The 23,229-nt window shown below is 42.4% G+C and overlaps 1 protein-coding gene across 4 annotated transcripts in view; it reads left to right on the forward strand.

The window, feature by feature from the left end:
* The window catches only part of ARHGAP24 (Rho GTPase activating protein 24), a 912,569-nt gene extending 889,380 nt beyond the window's left edge, over nt 1-23,189 (forward strand). For all 4 annotated transcript variants that reach the window (XM_030190600.1, XM_030190603.1, XM_030190601.1 and 1 more), the window contains 2 exons: nt 10,225-11,302; nt 20,629-23,189. In XM_030190600.1, the coding sequence (XP_030046460.1) occupies nt 10,225-11,302; nt 20,629-20,872 (1,322 nt within the window). In that variant the 3' untranslated portion in view covers nt 20,873-23,189. The remainder of the gene's footprint in view (nt 1-10,224; nt 11,303-20,628) is intronic.
* Nucleotides 23,190-23,229: the final 40 nt, after the last annotated feature.

Genomic DNA, 23,229 nt, shown 5'->3' on the forward strand with positions numbered 1-23,229 from the left:
TTGAATGTGTGATAAAAGTGAAAAGTGTAAAATCAACTGTGAATTAAAATATGGAAAATGTAACAAGTGACTGTGTTAAAAAATGACTAAAAAATGTATATAAATAAGGAGAATACCTGCTGAGTCTTCTCCAAATGAATACCTTCATGAAAAAAAAATAGTGCAAGTAGAATCAAACTCTGAAACAAATAACTGTGGGGCCCTTTTATGAAGCATATTTAAGATAGGTGTGTCATGGTGTACGCATCCCCTGTCAGACCTGAGCCCATCGTGGGCTTACCGCTCACTAAATGGGAAGTAATGCCGGGCTACAGCAGCAACCCAGTGGTAGTTCCCTCCCCCAGCATGCACCATTTCCAGTGCTGAAAAAATATTTCCATTTTTGTAGCACCAGTGTGTACCTGGTGGTAATCCTGCCCGGTTACCGCTGGGTTGGTGCGGGAGTCCTTACCGCCACCTCAGTAAGTGGCGGTAAGTACCCCCCCCCCCCCCCCCCAAATGACTGTCCGGCAAGTGATTCACTTGCCACACAGCCATTTCTTGAAACAAACAAAGACCTGCCTTTTACTTGCTGAGATAAAAGGGGGCCTCGGCATGAATCAAAGGGGACCTTGGCATGCACGCTGGTTCCAGTGCAGGCCGCCTTAAGCCGCAGCTTCATAATAGGACCCCTATGTGTAAGCTGATACCTATCACATGGATCAATAATACTGCATGTAACTCAACTAATGTATCATGAAGCTGTACAAAACCTAAGCACTCCTTGCTTGGATGTCTTACTATAATATAAGCTCTATCCACTGTCAAACTCACCGGAACTAACTCCTGTTTGAAATCACATTCAACCTTGATACGTTACAAACGTGGAGATTATATAAATCCATGTGCTAAGTCACTACATACCTCTAAAATACATAATTTTATTTATTTATTAGGATTTATTTACCGCCTTTTTGAAGGAATTCACTCAAGGAGGTGTACAATGAGAATAAATCAAACATGACCAATAGACAATTACAGCATATGACAACTGCAAAATCTACTTTCTAAATGTATCGTAGCAAAAGAACGTGTTATTTAAATACAAGACATAGAGGGGCATAATCGAACAGGGCGCCCAAGTTTTCATGAGGGCGTCCTCACAGGACGGCCCCACGAAGGGCCGTGTAGATATGGTTCTAAATGTTCTAATAAAATAAATACAGGGTCCGATAATCAGCCTGCTGTGATATGCGGCATCGGAGCTACTCCCAGATATTCAGTGCCAGAGCATGAGTGGCTCGCGGCATTGAATATCTGGATATCAGTGGTCACTCAGAAGTTAACTGCGCACGGGCTGATATTCAAACTGGTGCCCAGTTAACTGTTGTGCATAAAGTTAGGACAGCCTAAATGTGGTTAAACATAGAAAAGAAAATAAGATGATACCTTTTTTATTGGATTAACTTAATACATTTTTTGATTAGATTTCAAAGGTAGCCCTTCTTCGTCAGATCAGAACTGAGCAAATGTTTACAAATATCAGAATATATAAGTGGGTTTTCTAGCCCATTATAAACCATACAATTCTACTTTGTCACTCTCTTGTCAGCCTTCCATCTCTCCCTGTCTCTTACCCACCCAGCTCTCCCTGTTTCTCACCTAACCCACTCCACCCTCTTCCTGTGGGACTGTCATTGGAATGCTTTTGTGTTCACTTATATATTCTGATATTTGTCAATATTTGCTTACTTCTGATCTGAAGAAGAAGGTTTATGTTCCAAAGCTAATCAAAAAATGTATTTAGTCCAGTAAAAAAGGTATCATCTTATTTTCTTTTCTATGTTTTGTTTTATTTCTATTTATTACCTAACATCTAGCAAAAGGATCTGCCCACTGCGGAGCCTTTTGTAAAATATGTATCATGACGCTGGCAAACAGATGTGTATTTTCTGCAGTGTACAGCAGGAGCATTGATTTCGAAAACCTACGTTTGCAGAAAATGCGACATCACTCATCTGTCCCGCGTATAAATGCCAGTGATTATACATGAAAGTGCTGATTTTTGCTACATCCGCAGCAATTATACATGTTACAGCCATAATTCAGATAAATTATCTAGGAAATTCTATATATGGCGCCCAGTGCTATGCACAGAACAGCATTATAAGTCAAGCAAGATGCCAAAATGGCCCAGATCCGCGTGGAATTATAATTAATGCACCCAGTTATAGAATAGCGCTTAAGTGTTTCTACACAGATCTGAAAAGGGAATGTAATGATGGGAGGGACATGAGCAGGTCGGGGGACGTTCCCTTAAAATACACGCAGCGTTATAGAATTTGGGGGATCCACACCCAACTTGTGAGCTGGAGTTTACACTTAGTTTCAGTTGGTGTAAAAACTCATGCCTAAAATTAGATGTGGATTCCAGCATTAGGTGTGGAGAAGTGGCCTAGTGGTTAGAGAACCGAGGTGGCCGGTTCAAATCCCACTGCTGCTCCTTTGTTATCTTGGGCAAGTCACTTAACCTTCCATTGCCTTAGGTACAAACCAAGATTGTGAGTCCTCCTGGGACAGAGAAATATCCAGTGTACCGGAATGTAACTCACCTTGAGCTACTACTGAAAAAGGTGTGAGCAAAATCTAAATAAATAAAGTAGGTGCTATTATATAAAGGGCACCCTTCACAGAATGCTGTTCAGCGCTAGTTTTTTTTTTTGCATTGATTTTTGAGTGTCATTTACTGAATCTAGCCCTGTATATATAAGTGCCACCAATTAAAAGACAAAGACCTGAAAGATAACAGCCCAATTTTCAGTGGTATTTTTTTTCATGATAGTGGGTGTTGTCCCGACCTGACCTGTACCCAGATTTTTGGTGGCGCTATCTGATAATGCTACTGAAAATCTTCACAGACCACCCTGGCACTGAGTAACACTGGAGTGGTCTGAGTGCAGCACCGATATGCAGATAACTATCCGGATAATTGAAGACAGAAAAAAAGCTGTCCTGAGTTATCCGTGTGGTTATCCGGGGAATGGCATTGAATATTAGTGTTACTCAGATAATAAGCACAGCTCTGCCTGTTATCTCAGATTTTCAGAGCTAATGTTCAGGCAGCAGTTGACGCTGAAAGTTGGTGTATAACTTCAAATGTTGTGGTCAGTGTTACATGAAACATCAACAACTGATAAAATCTATGCAAAGTACCATGGGGCTAAACACAGTTGTCCCCTCAGTTACTCATCTCAAGCCCTGGCTGATATGTTCACTTTGCAGAACTTCAATCATACCTCCCAGAGTCCCAGGAGGTGCAAACACCAACAGGGAAATGTTATATATCCTTGTGAATCTAGGCTGCCCAGGAAATCTACACATGTAAATAGCAGTATTCTGAGGTCACCATTTACAAATGTGCAGTACGCACATGTAAATGTCAATGCACACGTGAAGTAGATACTACACAAGGCTTCTATAATGGCCTCCATGGTAATGTTAAGAAGCAACAGTGACATCTAGTGGTAATGATTTAGAAGCGCTGGACATAATATTTTGGATTCATCAGCAGAGAGCACCAAAGTGCAAGGTCATTTGTTAATTGGTGGGGTTACTGTCTTTAAACTCTAGGGTGCTGGAGCTTTGATCCTATACCTTCAGTTACAAAGTAAGTCTAATTATACACTGGATGATTTCTTATGTTACATCCAGAGATGCATGGCAAGGACTGAATCCCATGACAATCCTGGAAGCAAGAGGATATCTAAGCTTTGATCATTCATTAAGATGCTCTTTACCGTTGTACTACATCCAGTACATTACAATAATGTTTTTAGATTTGCCTCCATTCTTCTTCTTTTAGCTCCATGTACTTTAACACACGTTACATGTCCCTGCTCAAAGGAAAATTATAATAAGATGAGTGAACTGAAAAAACAAGGATTATGGGGTCAGTAGTCAGAAATGGTGAGAGGTTTTTAGCCACCACTGGCTGTATTTCCGGATGTTCAATACTGGGTCACTGGCACTGAACATCTAGGTTTATGAGGCCAGTGATCTCATATGCAGTTAAGTGCAATATTTAGCACTTCACCTAATAAGTGAGACCTCATAAAGATAGGACTAACTTTTATGCAAATCTAATTTAATTGCTAAACTTAGGTGGTTAAGGGACCCTTTTACTAAGCAGCAGTAAGCCCACTGCGAGTTTACCACGTGCCAAATAGGAGCTACTGCCAGGTTACCGCAGCAGCCCAAAAGTAGTTCCCACCCACAGCACGCACCATGTTCGGCACTACAAAAATATTTTCTATTTTTGTAGTGCCGGTGTTTACCCGGCATTAATCGAGCAGTGCCGCACGCTGCCCGGTTACCGCTGAGTTAGCGCAGGAGCCCTTCCCGCTACCTCAGTGGGTGGTGGTAAGTGCTCCCCCTCCTGAAATGGTCACATGGTAAGTGGTTCACTTACCGTATAGACATTTCTTTTCAAAAAAAAAAAAAAAAGACAGCTTTTTAACGGTAAAAGGGGACCTCAGTGCGTATCAAAAACACGCTGACGCTAGCACAGGTCCCCATGGTTAGAGTCTGTGCAAATATGGAATGAATTACCAAAATCCATAAAAACAACCCACGACGTAATTAATTTCCTTAAATTATTGAAAACTAACATATTCAAAAAAGCATACCAAAACAATCCATCCTAAATGCCAGTTAACAAAATTTACACCGGATCTACACAAAATGTAACTCTTTATTTCCTGATTGTCCATACTAATTTATCATGATTTGAAGTTTAATATTCCTGATTGTTCAAGCTAATTTATCACGAATGAAGTTTATCCAATACCTTTTATTTCTTATTATGAAAATGAACTTTCTTTACCTGAATACCTAATCCACTCTGTCTCCTCCACCTTAACTATGTATTTCTCTCTTCCGGAATCGGTGATCACCATTACGGAACAATGTAAGCCACATTGAGCTTGCGAGTGGGTGGGAAAATGTGGGATACAAATGCTATAAATAAAATATCAGTGGATAGCCTTGAATGAGCGATTTAGCTGGCCAGGAGTTGTTTCTGATTGGTTAAATTGCTTCAAATATCGACCCCTAAATTTATATGAATTTCACTTCATTTCAGTGGACTAAAACATTTTGTGTAGAATTTTCCTACATTGGAAAAGAAAAAAGAAAGAAATATGAGGAAAATTCAGTGTGTACTGCCTAACCAGTTCTTGACGAGTCTGTTCTGCTGTGTGTTAGTGCTCTATGATTTCAAACAGCTGATAATGATGTCTTCCATGAAATTGCTTAGAAATCTTCAGGAGAGAGAGGAAATGTTTTGACAAAATAAAAGAAATTTCCCCTGCCAAAATGGAAGTGGCAGCAACTCAGCAGTAGATTATCTTTAATCAATCACTGTGAAATACAAACATTTCAGGTGAAATATGCTGGAAAGTATATTGCATTTCATCCCATTTCATTTATTAAGATTTATAAAACTGCCCATCTTTACACACCTAGGTGGTGTACAAGTTCAACATGCATAAAAATGTACATAAAACATAATCAAAACGATTAGACACATGCAGCTACAGAGTAATTGACACTAGACACCTATAAGATACTCACCGAATGCCACTTGTAAATGCATTTCTAGTCACAGAATATTTGTCATTTAAGATATACTGCGATAACCGATGCTAAGTAATACATTATTTTTTCCAGTATACATAGAGTAAATTTTCAAAGGCTAGTCTCCTTTCACACAAATGAAAATATTTAACTTGCCTTTTGCAGCTCTGGCTGGGTAAGCGGATGTTTAGCAGCCTGAAACTACACACATCTTCATAACACACATAGAAATGCTACATTTTGGGGATATGTTTGTAAACTATGCATAAACACTGAATTTCTGAAGCAGTGTGCACGTCGTGGTAATGTTGTTAATATATCTGCTTTACTGTATTGTTTTGAAATATGTATTATGTACTTTTAATTATTTGTATTTTGCTCAACCTTTTTTTCAGTAGGAGCTCAAGGTGTCCCTGGAGGTCTCACAATCTAACATTTGTACCTGCAGCAATGGAGGGTTAAGGGGCCCTTTTACTAAGCCACATAGGCGTCTACGCAAGCCCAACGCACGCCAAAATGGAGTTACCGAACGGCTACCACATGGCTATTGTGGTAATTTCATTTTTGCCACGCATCCGATACACACGGCGGAAAATCATTTTTATTTTCGGATGCGTGTATTGGACACGCGCCAAGTGGCATTTGGCACACGTAGGTCATTACAGACTGGTTACCACGTGAGACTTCACCGCTAGGCCAATGGCTGGCAGTAAGGTCACAGACCCGAAATGGACGCTTGAAAATTTTCATTTTGCCGCACGTCCATTTTCGGCAAATATTTTAAAAGGCCTTTTATTACAGGCGCGCTGAGAAATGGAAAACCCTACACTACCGCAAGCCATTTTTCAGCACACCTTAGTAAAAGGACCCCCTAAGTGACGCCCAAGATCAGAAGGAGCAGTGGTGGGATTTGAACCAGTCACCTTTGGAAGTGAAGCCCAGTGCTCTCACCACTACGGTAACCCTCCTGCCAGTACCAGGGCCATAGTGAGCTAGTGTGAGCAGTGCAGCCACACGGTGCAAGGGAGGCAAGGGCTGCAAAATCGTTCATTGCTTTTCCCTGCTTGGCTGTGATGCAGTGGGTAGGGTAAGAGCTCTAGAGGGCATGTCACATGGAGCAGTTTCTGGCTTGGAACTGGCCTGTTCAGAACAATGAATTTTTAAATACATGTGTACCTTGTAGTTGATACTTGGCTTATTTTATGTGTAGGAGCTACCTCTGGTCATGGTATGAGGAGGAAGCTGTTCGAGTAAATTCTGTTTTCTCTGATCACAAACTAATTGTATTTATACTACAATATGGCTAAAAAAGGAAAAAGAAAACATTGGAGTCAATTCTGTTCTGGTGGTGTGGGCAAGACAAATCATCACACTTTAAAAATCTATCCAAAAAGCGTGCCAAGAAGCAGATGCATGTGGTCTGCTTTCAGTGATAATGGTGGAGAGGCAGTGTTTGCAGTGGGTGAGCACACTTTAAATGATGATTATATCAGAGACTCAATGAAAACCTTTCTGTCCAATATAAGTGGGAAACAGATGTCTGACTTCAGGTCATTATTGACAAAAAAGAACCATTCTATAGCTGTGTACATGTAGTCAGTGGCGTAGCGAGGGCGGCTGCCACCCGGGGCAGTTCGCCGCTGCACCCCCCCCCCCCCCCCCCCCCCGATGCAGCATGACATCCCACCTCGGCGCATCAACCCCCCCCCCTTGGCGCATCACCCAAAGCCCCCCCCCCCCCCCCCCGAGTGCATTCTTGCCTGCCGTGTGCACGCCACTGGGGGGGTGTTGGTTCCGCTGGTTCCCTGCTATCTCTGCCCCAGAACAGAAAGTAACCTGTTCCGGGCCGAGGGAGCAGGAAACCAGTGGAGCCGACACCCCTCCCCCCCCCAGCAGCATGCACCTGGGGCGGACCGCCCCTACCTCCCCGCCCTTGCTACGCCATTGCATGTAGTTGCTCAGATTATTAGCACTTACCCGCTTTGGTAATATGCTTTATTCTTTAAAATAGTGCATGCGTGCATTAGCGTGTAGATGCAAGGGGGCCTTTATGTGAGTGGGGCCTGGGAGGGGCATGGGCGTGTCTCACCTTAACATGTGTAGACTGCTTTAAGTTACAGGCATATGATGGAACACGTAGGCAGGAACATTTACATCTGCCATTGACCTGGAGTAACTGTTTGCAGCTAACCTTAGGCACGCAGTGCTAGAAGCAAAACACTAGGCACTGAAGCAAAGGGACGTTCACATGAGTGGAGTATGAGAGGGACATGGGCGGGGCTGCTACTTTGGTGTGCAGTTTATAGAATTCAATAGCTTGCACATGCCCTTGCCATTAGACATGCCAGTTCCAGCCTCTGCTACTATTCTGTAATGGAATCTGGGAGCCCAGAAGCTGGTATAGAAAAGTACATAAGTATTGCCACATGGCATTTGGGTACCTAAAAGGAGGCGTCCCCTTATAGAATTGTCTCTTATGCATTTGGCATGTGAACTAGCACACATTTTTATGTTAGTACAGTAATGGCTATTGCACACTTTTCCCTCTAAGCTGAGCTGGAGTCTTCCATTTACAGTCCTGCCAGTGGGGGGTGCTGTTTTACTATCACATTTTCAATAGTGATGGACAGACACGTTCTGCAGGACTCCAGGGAACCTGCCCTTCCCTAGAGATTGAAAACACAATATTGAAGCAAAAACCCCAGCTGGTAGCAATGTAGTAGGAGGACACCTGCTCAGTTTAGAGGGAACAGTGCTACCACAGTCTAGCTGTTTCAATGCATTAATTGTGCATTGTAGTAAAAGGGCCTCTTAGTTTTGCAACATACCTTATAGGTGTGTTTGGGTATCATTGTAGGCCTAAACGTTAAATAAGATGTTGAATAAAATGCATATTTGGCATGCAATATTCTACTGAAAATATACCCAATAGTAATTACATTTTTAAAAAATGAAAGAGAAGTTGGGCGAGTTATAAAGGCTTGTCCTTACAGGCATACTTCTGAATCGTTACAAATAATAAGTACAATTCAAGGAATGGACATGAAAAGCAATTGAAATATATTTGAAGTGCATATTATTTATTTATGTCAAATAAAAAATATATATTCCACATTTTCTCTGTGGGAAATGGCATAATCTCAGTCTGACTTCCTAATGCACAAACCAAAAAAAAATATGTTTTGATTGTAGGGCAAGAGAAGCTATTTCAGTGAAATTAAAAAATATATATATATATCATTAATGTTCAGAAAAACATACTTTTGAGATGCAATACACACTTGAATTTAAGCAGCTGCTTTTGAAATGAACCAATGGCACATTGATTAGATGCTGTACTGAATTTGTCCTAGTGGCTTGAAAATTGGCTAGTGATTATTGGCTATGGAGACAATTATTTCCTCTAAGGCTTTTAAATAATAGTGATAATTCTGAGCACCATTACAGCATTCATTAAAAGCATAGCTAGAAATTACAGTTCTCTAAGGTGCCCTTTTACTAAAGGTTAGAGTGAACTAATGGACATTAGTGTGCACTTACTTCTGATTCTATAAAAGCCACCAAAACGTCCCCTTGTAATTTTGGGCGCACTCCCAATTTGTGAATTTAATTGAATAATGAGCCAATTAGTGCCAATAATTGGCTTTTTAACAAGCAATTAGTGGCACTAATTAGATTTACTGGGGACTAACACGTGTAAATTTAGGCACAGGATCCATGCCTAAAATTTAGGAACGGTCCAAAAATGGGGTGCAGAAATGGGAGGGTCATGGGCATTTCAGGGCAGATAGGGGGTGTGATTTTGAGTTCTATGCGTAATTACAGAGCTTGGGTGCATCACATGTAAATCTAGGCACGGGCATTTGCACCAACGAAAATGTGGTGCAAATGGTGGTGCCTAAATTTACGTGTGACCTCTCTGCTTAAGCGCCGATAGAATACTGCTTAAGTGGGGGGCTTTCAGCGCCAATTTTTTTTCAGCACTATTTATAGAACTCCTCCCTAAGTGCCATGTGGCCCATAGGTATCAAATAGGATATGCAACGTATAGGGGGAGATTCTATTTATGGCGCCTAAAAAAATGGCGTGAAAATCAATGCCAAGTGTATTCTGTAAGCGGCACCTAGATTTAGGATTGGTATATAGAACACGCTGAGTTGATATCTCAGTGCCTAAAACTACGTGCATCTATTTACACCAATGAAAACATGGCACAAATCCCATCATGTAGATTTACGCACACTGGCCATATTCTATAACTTCACACAAAAATTTCAGCACGCCCATTTCCCCTCCAATAATTACGTCCCTTTTTGCCTTCGCATCTTAGAAGTTTGGCACACTTTGTTACAGAATATGCTTAGTGAGCAGTGTGCGTAAATGCGAATTATTGCCAATTACTGCTCATTATTGCTTGTAAAGAGCTGTTATCAGTGCTCATTAGCTTATTAAGCTTGTTAAGTTATGCGCGTTGTTATAGAATCTGCTTGGATTTCAGCGCAGATCTCTAGGTGCGCTATATAGAATCTAAGATCACTTGGCTGTTCTGCAGAGACACAGTTGGATCATGGAAAAAGCATTAACCAAGTTAATTTTTTTTTTATCTTGTAGGTACAGTAGTGGTCCAACAGTTAATGTCCGTGATGATCAGCGAACATGGAAGACTGTTTCCCAAAGACATAGAGATTCCACTTCCAAATGGACAGGAGTCCTGCAACAATAACATTGAAATACAGAAGAAACTCATTATAGGCCAGTTACAGAACAAAGAAAACAACAATAGCAAGGAGACATCTGTGAGACGTTGCTCTTGGGAAAAGCCTGAATCTCCTCAAAGGAGCAGCATGGACAATGGTTCCCCCACCAGCATGATTGGAAGCAAAACAAGTAGTCCAAGAAACAGCATTCATAGACTTGATGCTACCAGGAGCCCTCCACTCATGGTGAAAAAGAATCCAGCCTTCAATAAGGGAAGTGGCATTGTCACAAATGGCTCCTTTAGCAGTTCTGTTGATGGCCATGAAAAGAACCAGCCACTATCAAATGGAACCCTGCAGGCCAGGAGAACGTCATCCATGAAGGGATCAGGAACCAAGATGGGAACTCAGAGTGTGCAAAATGGAGCTGTACGAATGGGCACTATGAATACCGAGGCACTCAGCACCACTTTGAATGGTCGAAATATGGGCTGGATGCCCAATGGGTATGTCACATTGAGGGACTGCAAACAAAAGGACTTGGCGGGTGATTCATCCCAGCAACAGCAGAGGTTGTCCACTTACGACAACGTCCACCAGCAGTATTCCATGATGAACTCTGATGACAAGCAGAGTGTGGATAGTGCAACCTGGTCCACGTCCTCTTGTGAAATATCCCTCCCTGAGAATTCCAACTCTTGCCGATCCTCTACAACAACCTGCCCTGAACAGGACTTTTATGGGGGAAATTTTGAAGACCCTATGTTAGATGGGCCGCTTCACGAGGAACTTTCTCATCACGGAGACTACGAGAGTAAATATGATCGGAGAAGTGCTGGAGGCCGCAGTAGCCGAGCTACAAGCAGCAGCGATAACAGTGATACATTCGTTGTGAGTGCCACAAGCAGCCATAGTGCCTTGCATAGCCTTGTGTCAAGTCTGAAGCAGGAAATGGCAAAACAAAAAATGGAGTATGAGACCAGGATAAAGAGGTATAGTAAATTACACAGCACTGTATGGAAGCAGTTAACTCAGTACTTAAATGATGGTCATCAGAAGCATTATCTGATGTATAAAATATTAGCATAGCTAGCAGAGTATCAGTGGCTCTTCTGTTAAGTACTCAAGAAGACCAGAGTATGATATCTGTCACCAGGCAGCAGGTGGCAACAACAGGAGTCAAGACCAGAAAGCAAGAGCAGCAGAACAGCAACTAGTGGCCACGGTTAAAATCTACTTTCATTTGAAAAGCAACCTTTGTGTAATGGTGTGGGTCAAAGTGTCCAATCGTTCAGATCTTAAAAACAGTACACCCGACCAAGTTTCAGCAAGTGTAATGCCTGTATCGGGGGCACAGTAACAATATTCGTAGGACAAGGATCACACCTTCTCAGAGCCTGCTTAATACTCCAAAGGCTGCCTACTAAGAGCTCCTTTAAAAGCAGTGGCGTACCAGGGGGGGGTGGTCCGCCCCGGGTGCCCGCCGCTGGGGGGTGCCGCGGCGCGCGCCTGTCAGCTCCGAGTTCGCTAACTTCGCTCGTTTGCCGCAGCTCCCTCTGCGCCGGAACAGGTTACTTCCTGTTCCGGGGCAGAGGGAGCTGCAGCGAACGAACGAAGTTAGCGAACTCGGAGCCGACAGGCACGTGCCGCGGCACCCCCCCCCCCCCCCCAGCGGCGTGCACCCGGGGGGGGGGGTCATTTCGCAGGGGGGGGCGCACTGCACCCGGGGGGGGGGGGGTGCATCAGCGATCCGCCCCGGGTGTCATCCAGGCTAGGAATGCCACTGTTTAAAAGATCACCAAAATAGGTGTGATCCTCATCCTACGAATATTGTCAATGTATCTCTGATGCAGGGCCACCGAGAGACACGGCCAGGCCCGGGACAGGACCGCCAACCCCCCCTCCCCACACACAAACACACAGGCCTGTTCAGAGACAGGCTGAGCCAGTCTTGGTTTTACCCTCATTGCATGCAGTGGAAGTAAAACCAGGACTGGTTCAGATTGTCCCTGATGACCAGGAGCTGTCTGGTAGCTCAGTGGTTCCCAAACCGGTCCTGGAGCCAGGATTGACGAAATCTTCCAGATGCACAACACGCGTTTGTAGCCTATTGAGCAGAGACTGGTAAATGCCATCTTGAAAAAATCCCCAGTGGCACCCCAGCCAGTCAGGTTTTCAGGATACCCACAATGAATATTCATGAGAGAGATTTGCATGCACTTCCTCTACTGCATGCAGATCTACCTCATGAATATTCATTGTGCATATACTGAAAACATAACTGGCTGGGGTGCATCCAGGGCTAGGTTTGGGAACCACTGCCCTATACCGTTTTAAGGAAGTGTAGTACTGTTTACACACAGCCACTGTGAACCAGAATAGCTCTACCTGGAAGGTCATAGGTTCAGACTGGCTTTTATATAACTGATTTGGGCCTTACAGTGAGATATCTAATTGACTAGGTTGAATTTTTTTGGAATTAGTTTAAAAAGGTGCCATAGAGGGACATAATCAAACGGGGACGACCATCTCTAAGGGCGCCCATCTCTAAGGACGTCCTTGGGAAGGGGCAGGGAAACCCGTATTATCGAAACAAGATGGGCGTCCATCTTTTGTTTCGATAATACGGTCGGGGACGCCCAAATCCCAACATTTAGGTCAACCTTAGAGATGGTCGTCCTTAGGTCGTCCTTAAAGACGGACACCCACCTCAGAAATGACCAAATCCAAGCCATTTGATCATGGGAGGAGTCAGCATTCGTACTGCACTGGTCCCCCTGACATGCCAGGACACCAACTGGGCACCTTAGGGTGCACTGCAGTGGACTTCACAAATTGCTCCCCACCCCCCAAAAAAAATCCCACTCCCCACAACTGTACACCACTACCATAGCCCTAAGGGGTGAAGGGGGGCATCTACATGTGGGTACAGTGGGTTTCGGGTGGGTTTTGAAGGGTTCCCATTTACCACCACAAGTGTAACAGGTGGGGGTGTGTGGCTGAAGTGCACTGCACCCACTAAAACTGCTCCAGGGACCTGCGTACTGCTGTCACGGAGCTGGCTATGACATTTGAGGCTGGCATAGAGGCTGGCAAAATTTTTTTAGGATTGGGAGGGGGTTGGTGACCACTGGGGGAGTAAGCGGAGGTGATCCCCAATTCCCTCCGGTGGTCATCTGGTCAGTTTGGGCACCTTTTTGAGGCTTGGTCGTGAAAAAAAATGGACCAAGTAAAGTCTGCCAAGTGCTCGTCAGGGACGCCCTTCTTTTTCCATTATCGGCCGAGGACACCCATCTGTTAAGCATGCCCCAGTCCCGCTTTTGCTATGCCTCCGACATGCCCCCAGGAACTTTGGTCATCCCCGCAAAGAAAAACAGTTGACGCCCAAAATCGGCTTTCAATTATGCCGATTTGGGCGACCCTGGGAGAAGGAGGCCCATCTCCCGATTTGTGTCGAAAGATGGGCGTTCTTCTCTTTCAAAAATAAGCCTGATAGTATGAAAGAGGTCCATAAAATAATGAGTGGAGTTAAACGGGTAGACGTGAAGCGTCTACACTTTCCAAAAATAGTAGGACAAGGGGACATGCGATGAAGCTATAAAGTAGTAAATTTAAAATGAATCGGAGAAACTTTTTCTTCACTCAACGTGTAATTAAACTCTGGAATTTGTTGCCAGAGAATGTGGTAAAGGCAGTTAGCTTAGCAGAATTTAAAAAAGACGGCTTCCTAAAGGAAAAGTCCATAGACCATTATTAAATTGAACTTGGGGAAAATCCACTATTTCCGGGATAAGCAGTATAAAATGTTTTGTACCTTTTGGGGATCTTGCCAGGTATTTGTGACCTGGATTGACCACCGTTGGAAACAGGATGCTGGGCTTGATGGACCTTTGGTCTGTCCCAGTATGACAATACTTATGTACTTATGTAGTATTGGCTGAAAAAAAAGCCATGGATAAGATTATGGTGGATGTTTTTCACAACGGGGAAGGTTTGACAGAGCAGTAGAACCACCTTGAATCCAGAAGGTTTGAATAATCTAAAAGGGACCACTGGTAATTGAGTATGAAAATCACAAGCTTGGATCAAATCATTTTCAGTGCACTTTGCGCAGAAGGTTTTGTAATGATCGATCTCCTTCTGCCGCTTAACACAGCTGTTGGCCAAGCATTCAGACTGAGCAGCTGCCTGAGCACTGCGAATGAGCAAGAACACAGAATGGAAAGAACTGAAAGGAAAAGGCAAAAGGATTTGACCTTGGTTTTTGCATTATACTTATTTCGAGGCTTACATTATTTATTATTTCTAATTGTTTTAGAAGGATGATTTTTAATAATGAACTCTTGCAATCGTATGTGTGTGTGTGTGTGTGGGGGGGGGGGGGGTTCTAAATTATCTACCTTTGAACTAATGTGGTGCAAGTGGAATACAATGTCATTTTAAATTACAGTAAATTAAAATGTTTCAATTAGAAGAGACTGATGAACATTAAATAGATATTTTAAAGAAAGTCAAGGAGGTATTAATAGAAAAGAGGGGCTGTGACAGCTGATGTGCTGCGGTGCATCAAGCTTCAAGAGAGCTGTAACATGCAACAAACGCTAAATTATGAGTGCTATTCCTTTTGCAAAAGTTTACCTGTGATATGTGCCTTTCTCATGTATGATCTCGCTTTTGCGACATGCAATACAAAATCTATGGAAAATAGATAACAGACTGCATGTTTATACATAAGTAAATGCCGCACAGAAAAATGGGGAAAATTACGCTTTTGGTGAAACTCACATTACTGACCATTTCTGTGGCTTCTTGAATGTGACTGCCTGTGGCCTGCATCTAGGAAGTATTTCTATAAGGAGCCACCTAAAGCTGGCAGAAAGAACATGCACACTGGTATTCTAGTCACTGATACTTGTGTTGACCCATAAATATGTAAGGGTGGATTCATCAAGCTGCATTAGGGCTTTAAGTCGCATTAATTGGCCCTTAACATGACTTAAACAGCGGTTAACACTATTTTTCTAAAAATTCTGCGACTATATTTAAGTCGTCATGTCTTAGTTAGTAATGAGATGCAAAATATGAAAATGCATGTTTTGCATCTCATTACTATGCAAATATCCTAATAGAGTTCTTTTACCATCTGAGAGCATCAGGCTGCAAAATAGTGGCTGAATGCACCTGGGCCACTAGCTGAGGGTCCCTCACAGTCTTCCAGCCCCCCTCTCACTCAAGCATCCCCCCAGAGTTGAACCCCCCCCCCCCACTCCCACTCCCCCACCTGAAAGGTTGCATTGGTGGTCCAGGGTGGGGGTCTTCCGGGATCTAGAGGGGTCTTCCAGAGGGTCTTCCAGGGTCTGGGGGATTTCCAGGGTCTGGGGGTCCTTTAAGGGATCTTCATGGTCCAAAGGGCTCTTCGGGCAGCAGCGATGCCCAGTCGCTCCTGCCTTGTCCAGTACCACCTTCAAAATGGCACCCCTAGTGGTAGTCTTGCACTACTGCTTCTAGTAGTATCTCTACTTCAGGAAGCAGGTGACAACTTGGATCTTCTACCAGACCTTTAATGGAAGAAGTAACTAACTTGCTAGTCGCATACACACAAGGAGTGACACAGGTTGCACATACTGCAGCAGGACACGTTTATCTACTCCTACCCTAGCTAAGATAATATTCAACCACTTTTCTGACCTCATGTGCAAATTTCTTAAATTAATTCCCTTCTCCTGTTACTCTGTCTTATCTATCTATATGTTCCATCTTTGCTTATACCCTAGGCTGTCTATTAAAATGTTTCATTGTGTATTGTTTAGACATTGTAAGTAGTGTACTATGCCAAACTTTGTATTGTTGTTTGAATATTTTTACTGTTGTAATTCTCTGTTGCTTATGTTTGACTTATTCTTGCTGTTCACTGCTTTGAATGCATTCCTTCAAAAAGGTGGTAAATAAATCGTAATAAATAAATATGGGTGGGTATTATATAAAGAAATGTAGGTGCATACTTTTCTTTATAGAATGGGCGAGGGCCAGTCTTAGCAATTGCGGGGCCCTAGGAAAACCAGTTCGGTGGGCGGTCCCACCTAGCCCCACCCCTTGTTGACAAGATTAGTTTTAAACATTTTTTAAATTTCAAATAAAGACAAATCAAGCAAAACTTGTACAGAACAACTACTTCAAATATGTAAAATGCTATCCTAGGTAGCCTTTGGGTTTAAAAAGCAAAACCATGTGCATGTAAGGACTGGATAAATGAATTAAAACAAATCCCTTTAATATATAATACTTGGTAGCAATAATGAAACAGTGATTGAATATTCAGATAGCCAGCAGCCTGAGCCAAAAGATTTATTTTCCAGTGAACATAATTAACTTTGTATGAACTTGGCTGCTAATAGCTTGCTGAACTGGACAATGTTGGCACATTTAGGGCCCTATTTACGAAGCCGCGTTATAGGCGTGTTAGCATTTTTAACGCGTGTTAACTGTGTTCGCGCCTACAATATCCCTTTAGGCACTTACATGGTTACATGCACACTAATTGTAGGTGCATTAAAAACACTAACACGCCTTAGTAAACAGGGCCCTTAGACTGACTCTGGACAGTTCTGCATGAAGGAAACCCTTCCCTCATTAATCAATACCTTCTCTGTGAAATAGTAATAATAATAATAATAATTAAAAAAGACAAGTGCATTTTTATAATATACCACTGCATTCCACAAAGCAAAAGGAGCAAGTTCCCACATGCCATCCTTTTTTACTTTTGATGTAGGCACAAGAAAAAAAAAGATTTTAAATGCTCCCATGTTTCAATCTAATTCATGTTTAATGTGGGATAAAGTGCCATAAATAAGTAAATAGAAAGATAGAAACTCTGAATGTTGAGCATCTAATTCTCATAACATGATGTCTGTTTAGTGGTCCTTTACCAGGTTAAAAAAAATCTCTGCATGAATATAATAATACTAGGGTGTCCCTTTAACCAGCCACTCCAAATGACACAGATATTACCTTGATTTTTTTTTTTTTACAGTATCCTCCCCCCCTGTCCCTTTAACCAGCCCCTACAAACAGATATTACCTTGATTTTTCTTTTTTTTACAATATGCTCCCCACCCACCTACCTGTTCCGGACCTCCTCCCCACAGCTCTGAGTCGCAGGGTGACCTTCCGGCACCTACCTAAAGCCACTCTGGTGGTCTAGTGGAGTCTTTGGGGCAGGAAAGATCCCCAGTCTTTCCTGCCCGCTGCTGGCGCGGATCCTGTAACTGCCGCATCTTCATTAAAATGGCTGCCGAGACTTCCACTAGTGGCCTCACAAGACTTCAGTGGAAGTCTCGTGAGGCCACTGCTGGAAGTCTTGGCAGCCATTTTTAAAGAGTGATGCGGCTACAGAGGGGTCAGCACCGGCAGCAGGCAGGAAAGATGGGATTTTTGCTACCCCGAAGACACCTCTAGACCACTAGGGTGGTTTCGGGTAGGTGCCGGGAGGTGCGGCTCGGGGGAGGGGATGCAAGTAGTCAGATTGTGGCGACGGTGGGGAACGGGAGGGAGCACCACAGGGCCCCTGGAGGCGCAGGGCCCTGTGTGACCACTCCTTTCACCCCTGCCTAAGACTGGCCTTGGAATGGGTTCCAAATAAATATGTTGTAAGTGCCAAAAGGTAGGTTCCCCTATATAGAATGACCCTCTTATAGGGTAATTCTAGAATTGTGCCCCTATATATATATATATTTGGACAGCATTCCGCTGAAAGTTTTAAATTGCGATTAATCGCTAATTAAAATTTGTTTATTTATCTATGTATTGATTTCCCGCTGCAGCTCCTTGTGACTCTAGGCAAATCACTTAAACCTCCATTGCCCCAGGTACAAAATAAGAACCTGTATATAATATGTAAACCGCTTTGACTGCAACTGCAGAAAGGCGGTATATCAAATCCCATCCCCCTTCCCTTCCCTAAAGGACTGATAATCTCACTTCCTAACCCCCCCCCCCCCCCCATTCCAACATATCTCCCTTTCTCTTCCTTCCTTCCCTTTCCTCTTTCCCTGGGTCCATTGTCTCTTTCTCTCTCCCTCTCACCTATTGTTCAGCACCTCACCCTCCTCCCCTTCACCCTTATGAGTAGCAACACAAGGTTCTTTTCGTGGCTGCTGTAGCTTACTGCTTTGCAATAGCTTCCACTGTTGACCCCTCCAGTTCTGCTTGCAAGTCTGCAGCTCACTCCACTCCCCCCACTCAGGGTTTGGCATTTGCCCCCTCTCAATACCCCTCTCCCCCCAGTCTTCCTTCAAAGTGGTCTTCTGTTGGTCCCTCGCAGTGACTGCCTGTGTCCAGGTCCGAAGCTTTCCCTCTGACACATCCTGCCCATGCAAAAACAGGAAGTGATATCAGAGGAGGCAGAATGGGTCAGAGGGAAAGCTTTGGAGCAGACCGCAGGCAGTATATGTGCACCACTGCCGCTGCTGGGGGCCAACAGAAGACCATTTTTAAGGTAGGCTGATGTGCAGGGGGTGATGTTGAAACCTGATAGGAGGGAAAGATGATAGATCATGCTGAGGACAGGACTCGGGAGTGGAAGAGAGCAGAAGATACATTTGGAGGCTTTTTGTTTTGTTTTTAACCACTCTTAATGCTTAATGCATTAATCACATCGTTAATTGTGATTAACTTGTAGCCTTTATATATATATATACCCATATTTGTCTGGGGCAAGCACTTCTGCCAGTGATAGAGCTTACAAAAGAGTGTGTGTGCTTATATTACAGAGATATGTGTGTACTTTTCAGAATTCTATAATTTACACACATAACTTTGTAGCCCCACTTATGCTCTGCCCACACACACTGCTGACGTGTAACACAAATGATGCAGTATTGGAAATGTGCACCTAGTTATATATTAGCACTTAGGCAGTGTATTGGTATATATGTGTATATGTGCCAGTATTCTAAAGATGTATGCGTATATCTGGTGCTTTAATGTAGGCTCTCTATTATAGAATTACCCCATTAGTAAGTGATCCCCTGATAATTAGCCACAGCAATCAATTTTTTGTTTTTTTCTAATGCCGGCCACTGTGGGATTTTTATGCTCAGATATTCAGCACCAAGTGTGCCCAGATACAAGCAGTGAATTTGTGGGTACAAAGCAACTGCTGGCACTTCTACAGGTGATATTCAAATGGGTATCTGGATTAGTACCTAGATAAAAACTTTATTCAGATAGTTACCTAGTGGACTAAATTGCAATGCTAACTGGGTTCTCCCAGCTCTGCCCCAGGACCACACCAGCACTCTCCAGATAGCCATGAGTGGTCATTATAATTTTCAACATCATTATCCAGATTATGCCACTGAAAATCTATGGCTGGCCTCAGTGACCAGTACTTATATGGATAATGCTGCAAAATATCAGCGTCTGAATTCTTACCACTGAATGATTAAATGTTGAATGTCGCCAGCTAAATTAGCCCCAGATATTCAGTGCTGGACCCTGTCCAGGTAACCTGCATTGAATATTGGGGTCTGACCAGACTGAAGATAGCCTCTGGGATTTATGTGGGTCCTGACCAATATTCAGAATATCAGCATGGACCCACATAAGCCTATGCCACACATTCTCCTGAACCGCATTGGTAGCACTTCCTGCCCCCCAATCTGCATCAGACCTCTCTCCCGCTCCCCTAAAAACATAAGAACATAAGCGTTGCCATACTGGGACAGACCCAAGGTCCATCAAGCCCAGTATCCTGATTGCAACAGTGGCCAATACAGGTCACAAGTACCTGGCAAGTTTGCAAAAGAGTAAAATAGATTTTGTGCTGCTTATCCTAGAAAAAAGCAGTGGATTTTTCCAAGTTAAGATTGTCTATTTATCTATTTGTTTTATGTTTTATATTTGTTTCTGTTCTCCACCCAGAATTGTAAATGGTGTAGATTCCAAATATTTTTAATAAATAAATAGGCCACCATAGCAGGGAGGGTTATTTTATTTCTCTCCCTGTAGGAATAACCCAAGAGGCAACACATTTTTCAGTTCTGATAAAGTAAACTCAACTGTATTTCTCTACTGTGAAGTGAATATTCCTGCCCATCCTTTAAAATGTATGGGCCTTAGGATAGGAATAATGCCTTCCTTAACATCACCATTTTAATAATCTTGGCGTTATTGTGAGGAGGAAATAAAATTGCAACTTATTTGCTCAAAAATGAGAATAAGTCAGAAGCATTTGTTTAAAGATGATGATGAAGACACGTGAACAGTTTCTTTTCATTTGCCGTTTACTGAGCTGGTGTTTTTAATAACCCTATAGCTTAGAACAGAGAAACCTGGCTCTGGAGACCGAAGTGGTGACCCTACACGAGGAACTGGACCAAGAGAAGAAGAAATTTACTATGGTTGAAATCAAGATGAGGAACGCAGAGCGGGCTAAAGAAGATGCAGAGAAGAGAAACGACATGTTGCAGAAGGAGATGGAGCAGTTTTTCTCGACATTTGGCGAACTGACAGTTGAGCCACGTAGGCCAGAGAGAGGCAATACTATATGGATCCAGTGAGAAGTCATTGGGGAAGGGTATTTGGAACTTGGTTGACACATATCAGGTGGCTGGTCACCTAAATGAGGCTAGTACTCAATACCAAATGTGTGAACCCTTGAAGGAGAACAAAAGCAGACACGTTAATTGCCGGTACTGCAGTACAGCTTGTACCTAACAAATTCTGTCGTATTCATGAATGCTCCTTTATTCCATTGTAAGTGTTAAAACTGGATATATATGTACATAGTTCAAAGTGTCTCATCTATGAAAAGCAAAGCAAGAAATGTAACAGAAGGCACACTTTAATGCAAGTCGTGTATTTCATATGATAAATGAATACTGTAGTTTATTGCAATCAAGCTTTTTCTCAAAGCTGTTTTTCTTGCACTTACCATATTAAGATATTTTTGTTTTTGCATTGTGTTGCCATCAGCTTATTTTGTATATCGAATAGATTTTATTATCTCTTGCTGGGGAATGAAGATAAAACAAATATTAAAAAAAAAATTCATTAGTTCTTTAAAACAAAAACTTGGATTACTTGTGGCTGTGCTATCTTTGCCCATGGACTTGCTCATGACCAAAACCAATGTATATAATTTTATTTAAGAAAAAACAATGTGGCGCTATCAGACAATTTGGGATCTTTTTCTTTAAAATATGGGGCATTATGATCAATGTGATTTTTATGAACTTGCTTGCATAGACTTCTGCAATGGGAAAAAAAAGAAGCATGTGCTGCTTTTCCTCGACAGTATTCAGATATGAAAAGAATTAAGCAAAACCGTTCCTTGTTTCTCACTAATGAAACCGTGGATGTAATTTATGGTAGTGAAAAGCGAGGATAGTTTTGCATAATTCTCTTTATATCTTGAACAGTGAAATGCTTCTTTAATGTTGAAATATAGAATCTCATGGCAGTGACAGTTCTTAAGACTCATCTAATCTTCCCACTTCATTATCTGCTACAGTTATCTGCACACCATATTTGATACCTATTAGCCACGTGACAATTAGTGCAAACTTTAATAAAAAGACCCCTAAGACTTATGCGTTGCCCTTTTGGCTCAAGCCATGCCGTCTCAGATTCTGTGACCTGCTGGATTTAAGAAATCTCAATATTCTTTTTTTAAATTATTTTTGTGGAGTCCCTATGAATTTTCCCATCATTGAGGTTAGACTAAGTGGCCTATAGCTTCCAACCATAATCTGTGTTACCATTTTGATGAGAGATGGCATCCATCTTTTTCTAGTCCTGTGGAGCCACTGCTGTCTCTAAAGATCAGTTAAACAGATTTATTGGCAGACCCTCAAAACCTCTCTGAACTATTTTAGACTTGTAGGATGGACCTCTAATAGCCTTATGGCTTTGTCCCTTTCAGTTTTGCAAGTTCCAATACAAATCCTTTCTTTCAGGAATGGTTTGGCATCCCCCAACTATCATATATACTCTTCCAGCTACTGTAGTCTTCTCTAGTCCCTTCCTCATGCACATGGAAGATAAGTATTTGTTTAACACATCTGCTTTTTTTCTTCATGACCTCTACACATTCCTCCTTTCTTCCTCTCCTCGCATTACGAATATCCTTCCATTCTTCAGCTTTGTTGCCATTGCTAATGAGGATCTTTAGCAGAGTAATTTTCAACTCGTGTGCATCTGTCCCCCCTAACTGGTTTGATTTTCCATTAACCAATGTATGCAAACTAACCTGGTTCCTAGACCAGATGTATGTAGCAATTTCTCATGCATATTCAGTGTGAAGAACCAGAAATTAGACATTATGTTTGAGGGAGATTCTTCACCTGCAATATCTACTCTCTGAGGATAGCAGCTCAGTGGAAACACACATATGGGTCTTGTGAATTATCAAATATTATCTGAGGATTAGCAAGAGATTTCTAGCCACATATTTGCATGCACATAGCAGAGGGCCGCTGGACCAACCATTCTTAAGGGCGTAGTTATCAAAGTGGGCTACCCTTAAGGCATGTTATTTTACTGGTAATCCCAGTAGTTTTTACTGGTCGTGCTCAAGTAGCATGAGCGAGTACTAAAATAACACATCTTAACGGTAGCCCACATTGATAGCTATATCACGTAGTTTCTTATATAGTCAAGATAATGAAAGAACACATCTCGAAAAGGGGAGGGGGAGGATTGTATGTCTTCCCTGAGATGCTATGCTCTAAGAAAAAACTGTTATCAGTAAGCAATTTCTCTTTTCTGAAGTGTAAAAATTATAGTTGTTCAAAAGGTCATTCACAACAGGGAGTATAACTTTCTAAAGCTGGTCACAAATGTATGATCTTGGTCCAATAAATGGTGTTACCTACATCTTGTTTGTTAACCTTTATTTCTAGATCTGTAACTGGTC

This window comes from Microcaecilia unicolor, chromosome 2 (genome assembly GCF_901765095.1).
Source record: "Microcaecilia unicolor chromosome 2, aMicUni1.1, whole genome shotgun sequence".
Lineage (NCBI taxonomy): Eukaryota > Metazoa > Chordata > Amphibia > Gymnophiona > Siphonopidae > Microcaecilia > Microcaecilia unicolor.